This window comes from Erinaceus europaeus, chromosome 7 (assembly GCF_950295315.1).
Source record: "Erinaceus europaeus chromosome 7, mEriEur2.1, whole genome shotgun sequence".
Taxonomy (NCBI): Eukaryota; Metazoa; Chordata; class Mammalia; order Eulipotyphla; family Erinaceidae; genus Erinaceus; species Erinaceus europaeus.
The window spans coordinates 82999927-83022592 of record NC_080168.1 but is presented as its reverse complement, the minus strand read 5'-3'; the positions used below and the strand labels follow the sequence as shown (position 1 = coordinate 83022592).

At 38.0% G+C, this 22666-nt stretch overlaps 1 protein-coding gene across 6 annotated transcripts in view; it reads right to left on the bottom strand.

Moving 5' to 3' along the window:
• RNASEH2B (ribonuclease H2 subunit B) overlaps nt 1-22666 on the bottom strand; it is a 70855-nt gene that overhangs the window by 19029 nt on the left and 29160 nt on the right. For all 6 annotated transcript variants that reach the window (XR_009550763.1, XM_060194872.1, XM_060194870.1 and 3 more), the window contains 5 exons: nt 21381-21495; nt 10750-10814; nt 9055-9160; nt 5956-6037; nt 3253-3295 (listed from right to left, as the gene is read on the bottom strand). Coding sequence is in view for 5 of the 6 variants with exons in the window: in XM_060194872.1 (XP_060050855.1) it covers nt 3253-3295; nt 5956-6037; nt 9055-9160; nt 10750-10814; nt 21381-21495 (411 nt within the window). In the remaining variant the exon portion in view is untranslated. The remainder of the gene's footprint in view (nt 1-3252; nt 3296-5955; nt 6038-9054; nt 9161-10749; nt 10815-21380; nt 21496-22666) is intronic.

The following is a 22666-nucleotide window of genomic DNA, read 5'->3' as shown; positions in this document are numbered from 1 at the left end:
TTAGTTCAGCTATTTCAGCTTTCAGCTCTAATTATCTGGAAATAGTGTTTTCTTTCAGAGTCTCATTTGCTGTTTCCCCATTTCTGATGACATTACTTTCAAAAGTTTTCCTCGATCCTGTAACTAATGCCTCAATTAGTGTTTGGATCTTGTCCTCATTCTTATGTGCTTCTACCTTTGAGAGGCTTTTACCTGGACTTTTCTTCCCTGGTTCATTTCTCCAGTGTTTCTTTTTGGTTTAACCATTGTATCTGGTGTGTTATGAGGTCCCTTTCTCAGTACTTTTTTTTTTTTTTAATTTTTTCAAAATTTATTTTCCCTTTTGTTGTCCTTGTTGTTTTTTTTATTGTTGTTGTAGTTATTATTGTTATTGATGCCATCATTGTTATATAGGACAGAGAGAAATGGAGAGAGGAGGTGAAGACAGAGAAGGGGAGAGAAAGACAGACACCTGCAGACCTGCTCCACTGCCTGTGAAGCGACTCCCCTGCAGGTGGAGAGCTGGGGGTCAGTACTTTTCAATCCATTAATCACACTTGTCTGGATTGATTTGTGTCTAAGTAAGGTAGTAAGAGTTCAGTTTTGGAAACTGACAGTTGTTCCAATGTTATCTCAATCCCTAAAGTAAAACACATGGCTATTAATCTCTCTTATGTTCTTCCCTGCAGGCTATGGAAGCCTGAGGGCTTTTTAACAGCTTTTTTTAGCTTAATCACTCACTCCTAACCAAGAGATAAAACAGGGTGGGGGAGAGAAAGCATAGTGGTTATGCAAAGACTCCTATGCTCTGAGGGTCTGAATGCAGTCAGAGCCAGCCAGGAAGTAGTTTGGCCCCATGAGTTTCTAAACAAATCCTGTTTGTACTCCTTGGGTTCTGTGGCAAGTCACTGTGTCTCCCACTTCATCAGGACAACAATTTGGAAAGGCTCCCACAGTATAGCCCTACTTCCAGACCACCGGGAATGTAGATCTTCTCCTGAGTTGCCTGGTCAGTTCTCTGCCCGCTGATGTCAGCAGAGGGCCTCCCCATGCTGTTCTAGCCTCCAAGAACAGTAGCAATAGAGACTCACTACTGCAATTGGTGAGACTTAGGGGGTCCACTCCTCCCTTCAGCACTCTTTTTGTTGACAAAACTGAGACTAGAGGTAGAAAGGCTCACCTCTTCAAACAAAACACAAGTGATAAGCACTTACTGAAAATTATATAGCAGCCTCTGTGTGTAACTAGTTTTTATGTTTTTCCCAGCACACTGTTGAATATATTGGGAAAATAATTGCACTTGATTTTTATTATTTAATAGGCCATATTGGTATATATTTGGTAAAATGTTTTAGAATAAACAGAAAAGTGGCAGGACCAGGTGTAGCACACTTGGTTGGTGACAATTAAGTATTTCCTAGGTCAGTCCTTGTTGGGTCTGCTCCACTTAAGTGTTTTCACAAAGATGAAAATCTGTAAAAATCCTTCTTGTGATCACCATATATAATATTTCATATTAAACTTCACATACATTATAGTGAAAAAAGATCTGAATCCAAGCCCCCCTGGTCCTCATCTTCAGGGGTAAATATCATTAGGTGGTGAAGCAGTATTACAGGTTTCTCTGGCTTCTCTTCTTCTATCTCCCCCTTCCCTCTCAATATCTTGTTTCTATCCAAAAATAAGTAAAATATATGAAAATTCAATATACAAGTGACTCAGAAAGTCAATAACAAAGGGCATTAATAATAAAAGTAAAATTTTAAAAAAGGGATGAGCAGATTACCACAGAAATTAATGTAGTGCTGGAGTTATCATTCTCATAAATGATTTGTAAGAGATAATTCAGGAATACCCCTAAACCCAACAAATGCACTCATCTTTTCTAGTTGACAGTGATAAATTCAAAAGATTGAGGGAAAGGAGGCATTTAGAAATTGAACTTCACCACTGACAAAGATATACTACTAATGGAGAAATAATGCAAAACTTAATAAGGATGTCAAGTTACCAATTACATCACAGAGACAAATACAGCTAATAACGATGAGAACCTATTTCCTGAAAGCAATCAACAATATTACTACAAAAAGAGAAAAAAAGTCAAATCTAGAACAGATTGAAGAGTTCTTAGAAGCATTAATCTATGCTTAGCTAAACTATGACACATCATTTGGTAAAGATTGCAGTTTGTACTGGAGCCTCAGGAAGACGTGAAAAAATCAAGGATGATCTCAACACAAGAACTATCTCAAGAGATGAGACTCAATTCTAGGAGATACAAAACAAAAACCTTACGACAGAAAGTATCCACGCCTAAATAAATCCTTCAAGAATATGTTTATACTTAATCTCATCGATTTTTGGACTTATGACTTATGAAGGAAGACTGATATGTGAGAGAAATATGCTTCTTAGTTTTAAGATGAAGAAAATAGAAGAAACAAGTGTCTTTATCCATTTAGTTGCAGTAAGACAACTATGTCTATATCTCCCAGTGCTACTGTCAGAAATTAACTTCAGTACCAAAGAAATGAGAATGTGATTTATAATAGAACAATACTTCTTAAATCTTACAGCAACTGACTTTCATCTAGCACTATTCCCTAACAAAGGAAGGATAACCTTCCTTTGACAATCTGCTGAAAATGGCCCATAATACTGATGCACTTTAAATTTTCAATTCTGGAGAGATTGAGCAGCTGGTAACAGTATGACAGTTTACCAGTTGAGGCACCACCTCCAGTCTGTTTCACCAACAAAAAGACTGCTGAAGGGAGGAGAGGACTTCCCAGACAATCACCAAATGCAACTGTGAGTCTCCATTGCTACTGCCCTCAGAGGACCTAGTGGGGGTTGTATTGTTATATGGAAAACTGAGAAATGTTATGCATGTACAAACTATTGCATTTACTGTTGAATGTAAAACATTAATTCAGCAATAAAGAAAAATTTTAAAAAATGTGTTACTTGCACCTTTGTGACAGTGACAATATGGCAAGAATGAGTTTTAGTTGTAGAGTATTTCTGGTGACTAATAAGGTTAATTATAGGATCTGGGTAACTCAGCAAAACATACCTATAATATTTTTCTATAAATATTATAAAATAAGACATTGATGGAGAGATTATTATAATATATATTCCACAAAGTATCACTCATTACAACGTAGATATAGTGTACTTAAAACATAACAGAACAAATTAAGTTAGGTGGTGAGCATGTTGTATTTCCCAAAGTTTCTTAAAGATAATCCAGTCACAGTCTCTTACCTTTGATGGAGGGTTTGGCAATGGAGCTGAAGGTTCTGGAAGTCTAAGGAAGTAAAAATTAAGGGTCATAGTCAGTGTTTTGTTTGCTTTAACTTGATAGGATAGAGAAACTGAGAAGGGAAAGGAGATAGGGAGGGAGAGAAGTATACACATATGCAGTTCTGCTTCACCATGCAGGTGGGAAATGGGTTTAAACTCAGGTCCTCGAGCATGGTAACACATGTGCTCAATGGGGTGCACCAACAACTGCCTTTCATAGTCTGATTTTTTTTTTTTTTTAATAGTAAATCAACTGACTTGGCTAACTTAAGACCTGTAACTTGTACTTTCAGCTAAGGCTTCCTCATCACTTATGACACTGTGCCATCATCTGCATAAAGAATGAACTTTCTCTAAATGAGAATAACTTCACTGAAGTGAAGTGATTCCTTGAATTGGAATTATATGAACAAAAAACAAATTAGAAACCATTTGTTGAAACAGCATTTCTTCTTATTTTTTTAAATATTTATTTATTTATTCCTTTTGTTGTCCTTGTTGTTTTATCATTGTTGTGTTGTGGTTACTATTACTGTTGTTGTTATTGATGTCATTGTTATTGGACAGGACAGAGAGAAATGGAGAGAAGTGAAGACAGAGAGGGGCAGAGAAAGGCAGACACCTGCAGACCTGCCTCACCACTTGTGAAGCGACCCCCTTACAGGTGGGGAGCCAGAGGCTCGAACCAGGATCCTTACACCGGTCCTTGCACTTTGCGCCATGTGCTCTTAATCCACTGCACTACTGCCTGACTCCTGTATTTCTTTAGTCTTCACAAATTTGCCTCTTGGAATGAAAGTATTTTTTTTTCTTCATAAATGGTGGATCTAGCATATATTAAAAAGCAAACTAATTTCAGCTGCTGGCAAAAGGTCAAACTATCTTTTCTTCCATTAAAGACAAGCTGAATTTCATATTCTTCCACAAAACTTAAAAAAAAAAATTCAGTAGAATAAAAAAGAAAATCTAAACAAAACAAAACAAAACAAAAACCATTGTAACATAAACTCCCTAGTAAGACAAGCAGCTACTAGAAATCCAAGCAAGAGGCCAGGTGATGGCATACCTGGTTATGCACACACATTAGTGTGCAAGGACCTAGATTCGAGCCCCTGGTCCCTACATACAGGGAGAAAGCTTCATGAGTGATGAAGCAGAGCTGCAGGTGTCTCTCTGTCTTTCTCCCTCTCTCACCTTTTCCTCTCAATTTATGGCTATCTCTATCCAACAAGTAAGGATTAAAAAAAAAGAAAGAAATCTAGGCATCAATATAGTAGGCTCTAACTACTATAGAAATCTGGGGTTTTTTTTAATGTTTTTTCTTAAAGATTTATTTATTTGATAGAGACAGAAATCAAAAGGAACAGGGAGATGGAGAGAGAGACACCTGCAGCACTGCTTCACTACCCATGAAGCTTTTCCCCCTATAGGTACAGACTGGGAACCTGAACCTGGGTTCCTGTACACTGTGATGTGTGTGCTTAACCAGGTGCACCATCAACCAAGCCACAGAAACTAGCTTCATTTTTAATAATTGTCTTTACAAAGCAGAATCCATGCAATTTTCTGAGGAAAAAAAAAGCAGCTGTGTCTATTTAAAAAATCATTTTATCTTCATGGGTAAGAGAAGAAAATGATTTATAAAGTTCATAAAATTGTTAATAGTTGCTAAAATTTAAAAAGACATTGTTTCATTATGATATGTCTTAATATTATATTAAATACCTTCATGAAAGGAGGAACATAAAACAATTATTCTCAAACCCTCCTTCCTCAAAGATACACAGGCTTTTGTCTCATGCGTCTTTAGTTTCAAGTAGTAGATACTTCATGAACACAAAAGCTATACAGGAAAATATTAAACAGGATGTGATTACCAATGTATAGCAGGCATTAACTAATAGAGCAATGGTAGAGTTCCAAACTTACATGCCTGAAGTCCCAGATGTCCCAGAGGTCCCAGGTTCAATGTGTGGTGCTACCATGTACCAGAGCTGAGCAGATCTCACTCTTACTCTCTCATGAATATAAATAAATCTTTTTTAAAAGATTTTAAAGTTGCCTTCAAGCCATTAGTCTGTGACATATGATCTCTTATCAGAAACAGCACAATTTATAAAGAAATAGTGTTGCTGGGTAAAAAAAACAAGTATAAAGGCATTTTTATCATTGACTTTACTTTTTTTTTTTTTCCCTCCAGGGTTATTGCTGGGCTCGGTGCCTGCACCATGAATCCAAGCAGCTACTAGAAATCCAAGCAAGAGGCCAGGTGATGGAGGCCATTTTTTCCCCCTTTTTGTTGCCCTTGTTGTTGTAGCCTCGTTGTGGTTATTATTATTGCCATTGTTGATGTTGTTCATTGTTGGATAGGACAGAGAGAAATGGAGAGAGGAGGGGAAGACAGAGAGGGGGAGAGAAAGACAGACACCTGCAGACCTGCTCCACCGCCTGTGAAGTGACGCCCCTGCAGGTGGGGAGTGGGGGCTCAAACCGGGATCCTTATGCCGGTCCCTACGCTTTTCACCACATGCGCTTAACCCACTGTGCCACCGCCCGACCCTCTTGACTTTACTTTTTAAGGTAATTTGTATTAGTGCTTACAATATTAAAAGATTTTTAGTGGTATAGTTTCAAACCTATGTGTGTGTTATAAACAATACTTACTTCAAATGCTTAGATAAGTCATCACTTAATTCTTTGGGGATATAGTCAGATATCAGACCATGAGCATAACAGATATAATCCTCTGTAAAACAAAGTGGAGGGTGAAAAGAACAAAATTAGTAGTAATTATGGTACTTTATAATCAATATAACCAGTTTAACTTTCAGCTTTACTGAACTTTAAAGATTCCCTTAAGCTCTTAGTCACAGTGTCTGTACTTATAAAATGGGATTGGCAGTATCTATGATGATAACACAAGCACAATACATACATGCCCACAAAATGAGAGTTAAAATAAAAACCCCAGGGTTTTTATTTTAACTTAGTTTTTATTTTAACTTAGTTGAGGTCACTGAATACAAAAAGTTAAAAGTCAGCTGTGACAGTATGAAATATTCTTGCCTTTTAGAGGCTGTTTTAAATCTGTTTCACTGTAGAATCAATCTAATTATTGACTAGTAATGAACATAACTATTTATGATAAACAATATGTGACATATCTCTATTAAGTTCTTGCTTTATAGGGGATCAGGCTCACCTGGTCGAACACTCACTTTATCATAAATGAGGACCCAAGTTTGAGTCCCCAGGCACTACATGGCAACATCTACTATACAGGGGAAGTTTTGTGAGCAGTGGAGCAGTGCTATGATGGTTCCCTTTCCCTCTCTCCTGATGTTTAAGGGAGAAAAAGGATTGTACCAGAAGCTTAGCTACAATGAAAAAAAATAAATAATGCGGGAGTTGGGCGGTAGTGCAGTGGGTTAAGCACACGTGGAGCAAAGAGCAAGGACAGGCATAAGGATCCCGGTTTGAGCCCCTGGCTCTCCATCTTCAGGGGAATCGCTTCACAGGCGGTGAAGCAGGTCTGCAGGTGTCTATCCTTCTCCCCCTCCTCTCTCCATTTCTCTCTATCCTATCCCCAGCAACGACGACATCAATAACTACAAAAAAAAAAAAAGTGACAAAAAAGGGAATAAATAATTTTTTTTTTCCTCCAGGGTTATTACTGGGCTCGGTGCCTGCACCATGAATCCACCGCTCCTGTAGGCCACTTTTCCCCCTTTTGTTGCCCTTGTTGTTGTAGCCTCCTTTGTGGTTATTATTATTGCCATTGTTGATGTTGTTCGTTGTTGGATAGGACAGAGAGAAACGGAGAGAGGAGGGGAAGACAGAGAGGGGGAGAGAAAGATAAGACACCTGCAGACCTGCTTCACCGCCTGTGAAGCGACTCCCCTGCAGGTGGGGAGCCGGGGGCTCGAACCGGGATCCTTACGCCGGTCCTTGCACTTTGCGCCACATGCGCTTAACCCACTGCGCAACCGCCCGACCCCCAATAAATAAATATTTTTAAAAGTGCTTGGTGTCTAAGAGTACTAAGCAATTTATATACTCTCAAATGCCTAGTAAAATGCCTTAAAAATGAAACTCAGTATAATTGTTAATTCTAAAGCATATGGACTTTGGTACTAATACGAAGATCAAGCATCAATTAAATATAGTTTTATAAGATGGTAAAATCTCCCTGTTCCTTAATTTAGTATTTTAATAATACTATATTATAAATTTAGCCTGCTTTAAGTTGGTAATCATATCTTGTTTAATAAACATTTTCCTGTATATCTTATGTGTTCATGAGATCCCCAGAGCCCTATCCCACTAGGGAAAGAGAGAGACAGGCTGGGAGTATGGATTGACCTGCCAATGCCCATGTTCAGAGGGGAAGCAACAACAGAAGCCAGATCTTCTACCTTCTGCACCCCATAATGATTCTGGGTCCATACTCTCAGAGGGATAAAAAACAGGAAAGCTTTGGGGAGGGGTGGAAATGGGCTAGGGAGTTCTGGGAGTGGGAACTGTACCCCTCTTATCCTACGGTCTTGTCAATATCTCCATTTTATAAATAAAAATTTAAATAAATTAAAATAAAATAAAAATCTTTAAAAAAATTAAAATCTATGGTTCTATCCATCCATTTGACTTTTCTGTTAAAAGTGGTTGAGTCAAATGAGGTTGAGTTAAATCAAAGACACTGATTACTTTATAAACTCAGTATGGCATATGTGCCAACTACTGCTCCTAGCATGACAAGAACATGGGCAAGGTATTTTAAGGTAGATTTTTGCAAAGGAAAGACTAAGTCTATCACAAACTATTCTAGGTTTTAGCTTTTAAATGGTCTAAATTAGATGTTTCAGAATATTGTACTCAGAACAGGGAATCTGAAGCTGGAGATTAAAGTCAGAATAATTTCTGTCCTACCATCTGAAAATGTTAGTAACAGTATATATCTTTATTCCACTATACACATAAAGATAAAAGCTCACTACACTGAGAAAAGCAAAATAACACACTTTAATAACATAAAAGAAAAAAAAAATCAAGTGAGTCAATTTTTTTTTTTTTAAAAGAGATAAAGACATAGAGGCTGAAAGAGTGAAAGAGGTAACAGCATCAAAGGTCCCTTTAGTGCCATGGGGGGCCAGGTTAGGACCTGGGTCATGCACATGGTAAAACAGCACACCGTTCTAAGTGAGTTATTTCTCTGGTCCATGAGTCAGTTTTTCATCTAAAAAAATAACTGGGACCTACCATAACTACTATTACTTCTTGAGAGGAAGGTGCAAATAGAGACAGCCCATTGGATACTTTGAGCCACATAAGCAGTAGTGCAAAATGGCTAAGAGTGGAGACTCAGCAGCCCAGCAGACTCCATTACTATTTTCTAAATAGCCTTGCATTACTATTTTCTAAGAGTGGTATGACTGGCACAGCTCCACACTCCCAGTGTGTATACTAGCAATGCAGTAAAAGGCTGGCATAATACATAATAAATGAGAACCTTTGTTATTAAAAGTTGCCACACCAGTCCAAAAGTACTATTTGCTGAAGAAATGATTTTAGGATCAAAGAGTGATAAAAGTGATCTATGGCAAAAACTTTACTTAGTTCTGAAATATAATGAACATGATCAGTTAAAGCAAATGACCAGAATAAAAAGTATACAGGATACTAATATTTTAAAATCATAAAATAGGCATATATACATAAGCAATGCCCTGCAAACGAAAACAACTTGTGATGGAATTATTCACTGACCTTCCTTGTCACTGGAAGCCTGGTTACCAGAGAAAAATGCACTTGATTGTACTCGGGCACTGACATTTATATTATTGGTTTTTAGTGCTGTCATAGTCTGGTTCACCTACAAAGTAACCAAAGTGGAGATGTCAGGGTATTTTCAACTAACTTTAAAAAACTTTCCAGGTGGTTCACAATACAGTTAAGCTTGAGGATGATATATCTGAAGATCTAGAAATGTCTTTACCAGAAGAAAAGTGATGGCTATGCTTTTGGAGAAAGTTTGGGTGGTAGTAAGAAGATTTTGGGATGATCTTAATACGTGGATTACTCAGCTCATCATAACGTGAGAGGTAGCAGATTGTGGCAAGTGAGAGCACTGATTCAGGAGTCAAGACAGTCTGGATTTGTTCTGTGACAATGAACTTGTTCTTAACTTTTCTATGCCTCTATCTGTAAATGGGAATAAGATGTGTACTAGCCACATTGGGCTGCTTAAGACGTGACACAAATACTATATGTAATTATTTTCTAAAAAGGCTAGATAGTACAAATTTCCTATTTCCCAAGAATGTAAAGAGTGAAACAGTTAATAAGTACAAACTTGTCTTTGCTGATCATATGACATCTTTTGATAAGAACAAAGTTGTATACCAAAGTTCTGTTGAGATAAATGTATATAGATGCATTATATATACACAGAAAAATACCACAATTTGGCAAAATGACAACAAAAAGAGAAACATGAGAGAACTTTTAAAATCTTTTCACTACTTTGTACAGTAAGGGAATGATTAATCCTACAAAGATTTTTTCCATGTTTCTATGCTTCCAGGTTCTCAATGTGTCACACAGCATGATGTAACAAATAATGTTTTTCATATAACACATAGGAGAGATCTTAGAAAACAGGGCTGTAACTACTGGTATCTATTAAATCTGCAGGAACTTGGTCATCAACAGATCAGGTCTGGTAAGATTTTTAGGCATGTGAAAGTACATATTATATTTAAATCAATCGCTTTAAAGATATTTTATTTTTTGACAAACCCACAGTAATAGGCATAGCAATATAACATTCAAACACATATGTAAACACGTTTCATTGAGTCAAATATTGTGTTCTGTGCTATTTATGCTTTATTATATGTATCCTGTTTAATTCCAAGAGAGATACGGATTGTGACCTAGTAAACAGATATGAAAATTACTGCCCCAGACCTTATTGAGGTCTTAATCTTATGACCACTAAGATACAGGCCTATCTGGAAGTTGATCTTTCTATAGCATGCAGACACCTAAAAGAGTGTCTTAGCCTGAATCCCAGCTGCCTGAGTTCTCCACTTGATTGCGTGTGAGTAATATCAACTTCTAAAACACCTGCATGGCCTACAATCGAAAATCCATGTCAGGCCTGATACTACCTGGCCTGGGAGATCCAAATCTATGCAACAAAAGGAAAGGGCTTCTTTCATTCAGTAGTGAGGATGACAGAGAAGCAAAAATGTGTGTCAAACAGCAGGTTAGCTCTAGATATTTAGGAGTTACGGGGGATGAAAATTAGTTTTCTTTAAATACCTGAACCTCTTTACAGTTTTCCTTTTTCTAGTATGATATACAAGATGGCCTCTGGATTTAGATTTACCACTTTCCCTAAAGATTAGCAGAATAAAGACAGTATATTATTGCTGTCACAAGGCACTGGTACTATACCTTTTTTTCAAGCCACATTAATGTCTTCTCTTTGCTGTACTTGTAATACTTCTTGTTGTTTATTTCTGGATTAAATTAAAAAGGGAAAAGTCAGCAGAGTGAATTAAATAAAACCCACCAGGTCAGATGATATACAGGCTAACAATTTAAAATAGTTTACAGTAGTATATACTCTTTAGCAGCTCAATTATTAAACTTGATAACATATTTGGGGAAACAGTAAAAAGAATCCCCAAACATAATCTTTTTACCTCCTATTGCATACAACCACTAAATGAGTTTAAAATTTTTTAAAAATAATCACATTATACAGACAATTCTGTAGAAAAGTTAACTTTCAAACTCCAGCAAATAAATGACGCAAGCAAGTTTTATTTCTCTGGTTAATTTTAAGTTTACCTCAATGTATTTAATGAAAGTTTCTTTCTGAAATAAAGGTCAAAAACCTAAGAAAGAAAACTGAAACTCTAAGTAGGTAAAAACTAAATGTCCAGTAAATTCATTGCATACATTCAGGGGGAGCAAATCTTGTTAACTACTTAGTACCATTCTGGTGGGATTAGTAGGGTATAAAAGAAAAGAAATCTGTTGTGTAATACATTACGAAAATAATTATAGCTATTTCAGGGGAATTTAGATTTATAGTAGGCTCAGCATGGCCCTTTGCAGGGATAAAAGTTTCATCTCTTATAAATTATACTTCCTCTCTTCACAATCCACCTAGCTTTAATACTACATCATTAAACCATTATTTCCTCTGTAACACTTCATTCATGGGGTTCTTGATTTCTGCATAATCAGCAGAGGCAGCACTTACACTTCTAGCTTTTTGTCTCCATCAGAAGTTATCTTTGTTTTTTCTTATTCCTTTTCTAAAATAATTTTTATTAGTGATTTAGCATTATTTTTACAAAATTATTAGATTTCAGGGTTATTTTCATAGCCATACATGATACATGTAAGTTTCTGGGACTGCTAAAAATTCTAAGATCCAATGCAAACTCTGTGGGAACTGTCCTACAGTTAAAGAAAATGATACTTTCTCTTTCTGTCCTCTGTAATCATGGTAGGAAATGAAAGTGCTTATTCAGGGATCTTTTTCAGCAGTTTGTTAAACTGTTTGAATTGCACTAGGTGGCTGATAGGTCCTTGGTTTTAGTTCCTGTGTATTCCACATTGCCACAGTGGTTAACAACAGTGTGGGCAACAGGAGGCAAGATGCAAAAGGGGCTAAAATCTAGTACCTATCTCCTAGGGATATGCACACAACTCCTCAGGATGTGCCACTGAAACAAAAAGGTGAAACCATTGCAACTGGTATTCTGTCAGATACTGAAGAACTTCAGGTGCAAAAGTCAGCTGTCATGGAGCCAGGAGTGTCTCCAGCAAATGGCCTACTACAGAAACCAGGCAGAGACACTGGCTTCAACTCTCTTATGAGCAAACTGCCTGAGATAAAAGATTGTCAAAGCTGCTCAGTGCTGCTCTCTCAAGATAATCCTCCTCTGATGTTCATTCTCACTTCTCCCTGACTTCTACTTCCAAATTTCTCAAAACAATGTCCTCCTCTCTGCCAATCTTCCTTCCTCTCTCCCACTCGAGTTCCCTGAAGGCTACTTCTCTTCCTCCTAAAAATACTCTTTCAATAGAAGCAGAGGAGAGAGGAGGAGGAGAAATAGGAGGAGGAAAAGCAGCAGCAGCAGCAGAAGGGCTAGAGGAACAGTTTACTGGGTCCCAGCACCAAACAGAATTACCATGGCACTCGGGAAGTTCTGATGCTATAGTGTCTCTCCTATCTGAATCTCTCTATCTGAAAGAAAAAGCAACCCAGAGTAGTGAAAAGCCCTGGCTTGTCAATAAAGGAAATAGAGAATACAGGCTGTAAGTTCAATATTGTGGAATGTTTCTACTGCACTTACTGAGGTGGTAATACATTTTTAAAATTATTTATTTATTTATTTATTTATTTATTTATTTATTTATTTACTTTTATTGCCACCAAGGTCTCTGTGCCTGGCAGCCACTTTTCCTCCCCACCTCCCCCTTCCTTTTTCTTTTTTACTAGATAGGACAGATAGAAATTGAGAAGGGAGGAGAAGATAGATAGAGAGGGAGAGATAGACTTGCAGACCTGCAGACTTGCTTCACCGTTCATGAAGTTTCTTGAACCCAGGTCTTTGAACAATGTAACACATGTCCTCAACTGAGTGCACTACTGACCTACCCCTTTGGTTGTAATTTACTAGCAATTAAAACATAAAGATAATACATTACAGGGTGCTGAATAGTATTGCAGTGGGCTAAGTGCACATGGCACAAAGCACAAGGACTGGCGTAAGGATCTTGGCTCAAGCCCCCAGCTCCCCACCTGAAGGGGAGTCACTTCACAGGCAGTGAAGCAGGTCAGCAGGTGTCTTTCTCTTCACTCTCTGTCTTGAACTCCTCTCTTGATTTCTCTCTGTCCTATCCAACAATGACAGCAACAACAATAATAATAACAACAACAATAAACAAGGGCAACAACAAAGGAAAAATAGCCTCCAGGAGCAGTGGGTCTGTAGTGCAGGCACCCACCCCAGTGATAACCCTGGAGGCAAATAATAATAATACATTACAATCAAGTGTGGCTTATTACAGAAGCACAAAACTGGTTGAACATTAGAAAATCAATTAGTGCCATTCAACATATTGACACACTAAAAAATGTATGACAACCACCAGGTTCCAGATGCTAGCATAATGATGACCAGACTTCCCTGGACAGACAACCCCACCAATGTATCCTGGAGTTCTGCTTCCCCAGATCCCTTCCCCACTAGGGAAAGAGAGAGACAGGCTGGGAGTATGGATTGACCTGTCAGCACCCATGTTCAGCAAGGAAGCAGTTACAGAAGCCAGACCTTCCACCTTCTGCATCCCACAATGACCTTGGGTCCATACTCCCAGAGGGTTAAAGAATAGGAAAGCTATCAGGGGAGGGGATAGGATACAGAGTTCTGGTGGTGGGAACTGTGTGAAGTTGTACCCCTCTTATCCTATGGTTTTTGTCAATGTTTCCTTTTTATAAATAAATTTTTTAAAAATGTATGACAAGGAGATACACACTTAAAAATTTATTTGTTTATTGCCACCCTCAATCTGTGGTAAAAAAAGGATACTAGTTTAGTTTTATTGAATTAATACAGTTTGATCTGGTATCATGGCAATTCTGGTCTCATAAAATGTTTTTTAAAAAGTTATTTCTCATATAACTCCTGAAAAAGTTTGAGTACATTATTTTTTGAGTAGTATTTCTGCCATAAATTATCATAAACTTCACCAGTGAAACCAGATTGGCTAAACAGATTTTATTTCTGGGAAGTGTGATAATTACAATTCTTTTGTAGTTAAACATTCCCTGAACAAGATGATCACTAAGAAGTATCCAACTCAAATATCCCAGAATGTCAACAATGACTGACTAGTGTAAAAACTGATTAATTTTGAAATTTACAAATCTGAATGGCAAGTTGAAAATGCTCTCAAAGTTACCCACAGTTATGAAATATCATGACATGTGCATTTGTGTTCTAACCTTAATATTTAAGAGAGTGAGTTAGACAAGCTGTGCATAGGCTGAAAAGGTTTCTTTCTCTGTGTCTGGTGCCTATAAAACTGGTCTCAAACATCTGGAAAGATTGGGTTTACAAAATAAAGATGGAGTTAAATTTATACTACAATTAAATAACATGTTCAGCAATTGGGTAATCGGTTCACAAACTTGTATTTCCCTGATGTATTGTTGAACAAACTGCCTAGAGCACATTCTTGCTCTAGTTTCCCAATGTTTTCCAGAATGGAGAAACTCATATGGTCTCTTTCCCCCTATTTCCTGGGAATAGAAACTTGGCAACATATTTAGAGTATTTTAATCAGGTAAGTTTTCCTGCCTCTTCCTCTTAAATCACACTGACAGCACAGTGCAGCTTTTGCTTGCAATATGAAGCAGAGTGTTACATTTGAGATGAAGTTCATAACCCTTTATTAGTCCTTTCCCCTATCATCTCTCCACTGAATGTAAGCCTCTTTGGCAAGAAACATGCTGAGCCCCTGAGCTAGCAAACAGACATATCATTTCCTTCACTAATAAAGCAAGCACTGCTAACGAAGGTCACCACAAATCATCACTCAAGAAGGTCACCACAAACGCCATAGGGGGAAGGTTCTCATAAACTTAGCAGACTTAACTCGATCTTTAATGCTACAGACTTTGGGGGACAGCATCTGGAATCTAATATCACATAGATGACTGGGGAATTTGAGCATTTTAGGTTTTACTTTATCTGTACAATGCCTGTGAAAGGGTGGTAGTTAAAAAACATCAATTTCTACTTTATCTTTTGCTCCTTGTCATGGATACTGCATGACCACTCTCTAGCAGTCTTGTTTCTTATTTTAAAATCCTAGCAGTAAAATTATGAAGGATGACACAAAATACTAGCTTGTAAATGGACAATAAAATTCAAATAAGTAGCCAGTACACAAGATGTTACATTCTGATTTACATGAAATGTACATTTTAGTCAAATATATACTTAGTCTTTTTCCACAGTTCCTGGATTACAACTCTCTTTCCCCAACATTCAAAGTCTAGGAATTTTAAGTGTTGCCAGAAACAAAAAAGACTTTAATTTTTTTAAAAAATGGTATTACATGAGAGATAGGCCAGAGCACTACTCTGGCATGAGGTGCTGGCAGAGGAACTTGTGGCCTCAGGCATGTTCTCTAAACCACATCTCAAAGGAAGCAAGCAAACTGCTTGGACCAGTTGTCAGAAAAATCAACCTGAATAAAGGATATAATAGAGGGACTATAAGTCCCTGGGAGGAGAGTTGGTCTGAAGATTAAGTTCACTTGTCAGTGGCTAAAGAGTGCCTAAGCAATGGGTCCTCCAAAACTAAATTCTAAAGGAGAAGGCTTAAGAGAGCTCCAAGCTGGTAACTATATTGTAAAGATTTGGAACTAGGGAATGGGGCATTTGGTGGAGGAAGGAAGCCCCACATCTCTCCACCATACATCTCTCCCATCTGGTTGTTTGCTGATATCCTTCAGTGTCTGCTGGCTTGATGAGCCATTCTAATGAATATAACCTGAGGTGGGTTTCCGGGGAGGCTCTAATTCAGAGTCAGTGGTTCGGAAGTATAGATAAAATTATGGGTTTGTGACAAGCACCTCCAGTCTGAGAAGGACGTCATGGGGCCTCCCATCTATAATTGATTAGCTGTAAGCTTTGGTTAATGTGGGACTATGAAATATGAAATCTGTTGCCTCTCCTTGGTATAAAGTGCCATCATGACTGAGTTGAATGGTGTCCAAGAATTGCTCTTTAGTGTGTGGAGGCCTTTTCTTTCTTTCTTTCTCTCCATTTCTCTCTTTCTCTCTCTCTCCAGTTGAAAATTTGATCTCAGAGGGCCAAGAGGCAGATGGCTCACCTCTGGTTTGAGCTTCTGCTACCACATGGAAGTGCCTGCACAAGGATAAATTTCAAGAGTGGTGGTGTGGTGCTGTGGTGTTGCTTCTCTCTTTGTCTCTTTCTCCCTTTCTCTTCTCTCACACTATCTAAAAGAAAAAAATGTCTGCTAGAATCAATGGAGTTATGTAGGCACTGAGTCTCAGAGATAACTCTGATAGCAAAAAAGGAGGGAAAAGAAGGAAACATATATACTAGTTTTCAAACTCCATGCCCCCCTCAGATCTCTCTTTCTCTTTCCTTGGGCTTTAGCATTCTGAATCAACTTTTTCAGATACAAAGAGAAAGACAGAGAAAGACAGATGGAGAGAGGAAAAGACACAGTAGTACTGAAGTTTCCTCCAGTGTAGAGGGGCCTGACTAGAACCTGGGTTGTGTGCCTGACAAAGCAGGTACCTTCTCAGGTGAACTATCTATTGACCCACTTATTTACTTTTAAATGTAATAGGGCAAAACACAAGGTAATTCATATTTTATATGGTAAAACATAAACACGATTCTCTTGAAGTCTGACTTAAAAAAAGATTTAGTGTGTGTGTGTGTATGAGACAGTAAAAGAGTGAGAATCCAGAGAACTGCTCAGTTCTGGCATACAGTAGTGCCAAAGACCAAATATGGGCCCTAAGGCATATAAGACATGTGATCTAACCCTCTGAGATAGTTCCCAACCCTGAGTGATTTCTTTGTAATAAAACTCTCCCTCTAATGAACAACCGTGTGTAAATCTTTAAAATAATGCAAAATTTAAACAGAAAAAAAATTTCATCTTCAAAAAGGCCAATTAATCAAAATACACATAAGCAATTCCATATTACTCACTGCACCCTCTGAAGCCCAAATACAAATATATGAAATATCTTTCTCATGTCCAACCTGTACACAAGGATGGCTCACTTAGATAAACATCTTTTTTGTGAAGATGTCAGAGGAAATGCTCAATATAACTAACAAGTCCTCACTCAGTGACCTACTTGTTAACTGGCTACTTAAAGTTACTACCAGCTCCCTGAAAGTCAGTGTTGTGATGATATATACCATAATTCTGGTCATGGAAAGTGGCAGCACAGCTGCTCAGCTTCAAACATTTTACCTCTCATCACTTCTTTCAGTTCCTTCAGTCAGTTGGTGGGCACTCTGTTAGCATTTTTCATCTATATATTTGTATTTTACTGTGCACCTCAGTACAATTTATTTCCTCTTTTTATACTTGATAAGACCAGTAATATGCAATATACTAATGAACAAACATTTCAAAAGACATTAAAATGTTACAAATGCAACACTATTTAAGGATGGCTGACAAACACACACTAGTACAGTAAGTACATTGTGCCTAAAAATACCATTAATGCAATATTATTTGATTTGAATTGAGAGCAGCATGCAGGAAAGTGGGCCCCACCCTAAGGTTCCAGGACTGGGGGAAATATAGGCTCTATAGTAGAAATGTGAGGTTCCTGTTGTCTTAGGATTCAAGAAGACAATGGATAGTTATTGTTATCGTCACATTATTTGGTGATAGGGTTAACTTTGGAAAGTCCCTTTGTTAGGGTTTGGGGTATAATACCCAGCATCTTGTATCTAGCTGTGCTACCGGTTGCTTCTGTTCTCCCTGGTCTAGGTTATTGGGAGAGACAACATATCAAAGACAGCCTATGTATTAAAAAAGACTCAGTCTGTGTTTTAAGAAGTTCTAGATATATGATCATTTTTTCCCCTCTCATATTAATTAAATAGTGGTTTATATGTTTACACTTTAATAGGATTGTACATAAACACCACTCCCATCACCAAAAGACTGTGTACCATCCCCACCCCCACCCCTCCAACCCCCGCCGAGCCGGGAAGCCCAATGGCCACCCTCCCCTTCACCACAATGTTTTTACATTGGTGCCCTGCTCTCAATTTAATCAGATCCTGCTTTTAGTTTCCCTTTCTGTTCTTCTTTCTCAACTTCTGTTGATGAGTGGGGACATCCCATACTCATCTTTATCTTTCTGACTTAGCTGACTTAACATAACCTAATCAACGCAACGAGTACCACCCCAGCATGCTTCACTTCCGACTGTGACCAGACACTTCAGGTGTGGAATGACAACCCTTCAGCTTCATCACTCGGGTGAGACCTTTCCTTTCATAGTATTCTCTAATTCCATTCCAGGTCGTCCACTCCCCAATAAAGTCCCCAAACCTAGATATAGTCCAGGTCCCCTGAGATAGATCATAGGTTCACCCGTGCCCATAAACTAGGGGAAAAATATGCACCTGAAAGCAGAAGTACACAAGAGCATGCAGGGAATACCCCCAACACTTCATCTGCACTACTCCAGTCTTTAGGTCCATGATTGTTTAACAATTTGTTTGGCTTTGTATATTAACTCTCTTTTCAGCCACCAGGTCCTGGATGCCAGCAAGATGCTGACCAGACTTCCCTGGACAGATGACCCCATCAATGTGTACTGGAGCTCCGCTTCCTCAGAGCCCCACCCTACTAGGGAAAGAGAGAGGCAGACTGGGAGTATGGATCGACCAGTCAACGCCCATGTTCAGCCGGGAAGCAATTTCAGAAGCCAGACCTTCCACCCTTTGCAACCCACAGTGACCCAGGGTCCATACTCCCAGAGAGATAATGGGAAGGCTATCAGGGGAGGGGAATGGGATATGGAGATTGGGTTATGGGAATTGTGCGGAATTGTACCCCTCTTATTCTATGGTTTTGTTAATGTCTCCTTTCTTAAATAATAAAAAAAAATACCATTATTGGGTGTCTCTTCATTTATTGATAAACTTGTTTGCTGATGGGGGGTCTCAGGAACAGAACCTAAGTACTTCAGCACTAATCACTACCTGTAATTTGATGTCCACAATTGGTTATTTAGATACAAAAGACAATCGTAGTACAAGTTTCTCTATTACAGCAGTACTTTAGAAGTTATGCAAAGTTGAAAAGTAAAGATATTAGAACAATATTTCAAATAATGATTCAGTAATGTTAGTGTGCAAGAAAATAAATGGGGAGAGAGGCAGATCTTGAAACACTACAAGCAAACACATGCTAAGGTATTAATACTCTTTCAAATCTAGGTTTCTAGGTTTTGGTCTAAGTTAACTGTCCTTATATAGTTAATGTAAAAATATGGATTAATGATGTAACTGCATTTTCAACTTGCATTAACTTGGCAAAATTAAAGTGAATTGTGACTATTCCTCATTACCTGAAACCTCATTACTCTGAAAACAGAAATGATCATAAGCAACTTCATTTGTCATCAACAAAAAGACTGCTTGCTATCTTCTGCCAATCTCAGCATTGGGGAATGTTTTTAATGAGGCTGATTTGATAAAATCTTTGGCATCACACACCCAGCAGATCCAAAATGGAGGTCAAAGTCTGGTCAAGTATGAATTTAGTAGAGCCTTCTACTGTGAAATGCAATCAGTGAGGTTTCCCCCCTTTTCCACTATAGGCTTTCATTTCTTGGAATCACTATTTTCTTGGTCTCAAAAGAATTGTCATAGTTGACCAAACTGTTATGACCCTAAACAGGCACAACTTATCAGCTGGTTGTTTTCATTCTCACACTATGTTTCCATATTAACCCTGAAGCTACTTGGATAATTTTTTTAGACTCTGATGCTTAGTTTAAAATATTTATACTCATCTAAACATATTTAAACATATTTCCTCACTTCCTCCTCTCAAAATTCAAGCCAATAGTACCTGAAGTTCATCCTTATCTAGAGCTTTCTCACCATTTAACAGCCTTGTCTCTAGGTTGCAAACATTGTATATTCTGTTGGTCTAGTCATCCTCAAGTTCTCCTCCTTGGCCACTATCCAATCACTGAATGAGGTTGGCCCTACATTTAAATTATTCCTTTTAGCTCTAAACCCTAAGCTCAGGTTATAATCATCTCCTGTTTAGACCACTGCAGCAACCTCCACAGACTCTACTGCTTCTCAATTAAACTCCTCTCACTATACCATTATCCTGCTATACACTTCACTGACACTCTACCACTACTATGTAAACTCAAGACATCATTCTCACTTCATTGTTACTAAATTAAACCCATTTCTGACATTCTATATTTGATTACACAGAACTCCTTGGAACTTCCTAAACACCACAAACTTTTCTAGATACCTAATCTCTGTTATGTTGCTACTCTAACTTATCTTTCAGGACTCCGCTTAGAGGAGATTTCTCCCAGGAAAGAAACACAATAACCACTAATATGCATTGCCCAGTTATAAACCTGTCCTGGATGCCACAAGGTACTTACTTAGCAGATAGAGTACAGGACTTACATGCTTGAGACCCTGATTCAATCCCACTAGCACAGACACCAGAGCAGTACTCTGCTCTGGGCATCCACAGAAAACCCAGAGTTCACTTCCACTACCCTCTGTTACTGCTCTTCTTTGTGTTTGCCCCTATCAGACTTGAAGCAAAGTGAGAGAAAAATCATTATCTTATTTATAAGTACTATTTCTAAGTATCTTGAGAGCCGAGCACAAGTGCTTAACATATGCTTCTTAGCATGTGACCAATAAAAAGTATATGTCTTATATACTTCCATAATTTTTTTCTCAAAGATTTACTTCATCAGTGATAGGGAGATGGAGAGGTGGAGAGAGACCAGAGTAGCACTCTGGCTTTTGTGGTGCCAGGGAGGAAAGTCAGAACTCCATACTTATGAGAGTAAAACTTTATCTACTGCACCACTGCCCCGGCCACCATAATTTTGTAATTTTACTAGTAATTTTACAGAGCATCACTCAAAAATGAAGAATGAGAAATCTAATGCAGAAGCAGTTAAGTGACTTAACTAAAATCACAGACTAGTTCAAAGAACCACTGAAACTAACTGTGAGTCCTCGCCCAACTATAGAAGACAGGCCTTTTTCACATTTCACAAGTTGGAAGTTCAAAGACAGAACAATCAAATGCAATAGAGGAACTATTGACAAGTGGATGCAAATCTGAATGACAGCTTCCCCTATGACTAAAGTAGAATAGAGCATTACATTTAGTAGACCTTCAAACAGCTACATTCTCAGAGAAATGCCAAGTCGTTCTAGTAGCCTTAAGCCTAATTTTAAAGGCCATAAACTATACCTTTTTCCTCTGTCACATGCTGAAGTAATTTCTCAAGTTCAGGAAGTTTTAGCAGTAAGTTACAATTTGGAAACATATCATCCATCACAACTTGATCAAGGGGCTGAAACGTTCCCTTCAAAAAAGAAAAATAGAGACATTAGTCAGTCAAAAGCAAGCATTCCAGTCAACAAGCTTACACATTACAAAAAAATACATTACTACATGACTGAACCTTTTAAAATGAAGTCTAAAGTCACTTGTTGCAATGTGACTTTAGAATCCCGGAACTTGGATAGGCAACAGAATGTACACTCAACTTCCTATAAGAAGCCCTTGAAACACTGGGGTTCCAACCAGCATACTACCTACACTAGAGGTACAGCTCTTGGATGAAATAGGGAGAAAATTTCTAGAAAAGCACTAGAAGTTATGGAGACTGAGTGACTAAAAAAGTTGTGGTATATATACACAATGGAATACTGCTCAGCTATTAAGAATGATGAATTCCTCTTCTTCACTTCATTGTGGACAGAGCTTGAAGGAATCATGTTACAAGTTAGACAGAGAAGGATGAATATGGGATGATCTCACTCATAAACAGAAGCTGAGAAATAAGAACAGAAAGAGGAATCACAAAGTAGAACCTGGACTGGGTTTTGTGTTTTGCACCAAAATAAAGAACTGGGGTGTGGTAGGGGGCATCCAGACCCTGATGCATGATGGTGAAGGAAGACCTAGGCTGGGTGGGGATGAGAGGGTTGTGCAGAAACTGATAAATTTGACAAATATACCAACAACTATATTAACTGTAAACCACTAATACCTCCAATAAAAATATTTTAAATAAATAAATATCAAGAATCCAGGAAGTAGTACAGTGGAGAAAGTACAGGACTCTCAAGCATGAAGTCATTGGTATCACATGTATCACAGTGAAGCTCCGGTTTTCTCACCTTCTCTCTCTTATTAATAAATAATTTTAAAAATTAACACAAAATAGAAAAAAGAGCCAAATAAAAAAAAAGCATGTTTAAGAAACTTTTAGAAGAAAACATGAAGGTAAATTTTTGTAATCTTGTGTTGGACAATGGTTTTTCAGATATGAAACCAGAAGCACATGGAATAAAATAAAATCATGCTTTGAAGGTCATCAAAATAAAATAGTAATAATAAAAGAAAATAAATTCTATGCTTCAGTGTTCCAGAAAGTGGTGCAGTAGATAAAGTTTTGGACTCTCAAGCATGAGGTAGAAAGTTCAAGTCTGGCATGACATGTGCCAGAGTGATGCCCTGGTTCTTTCGCT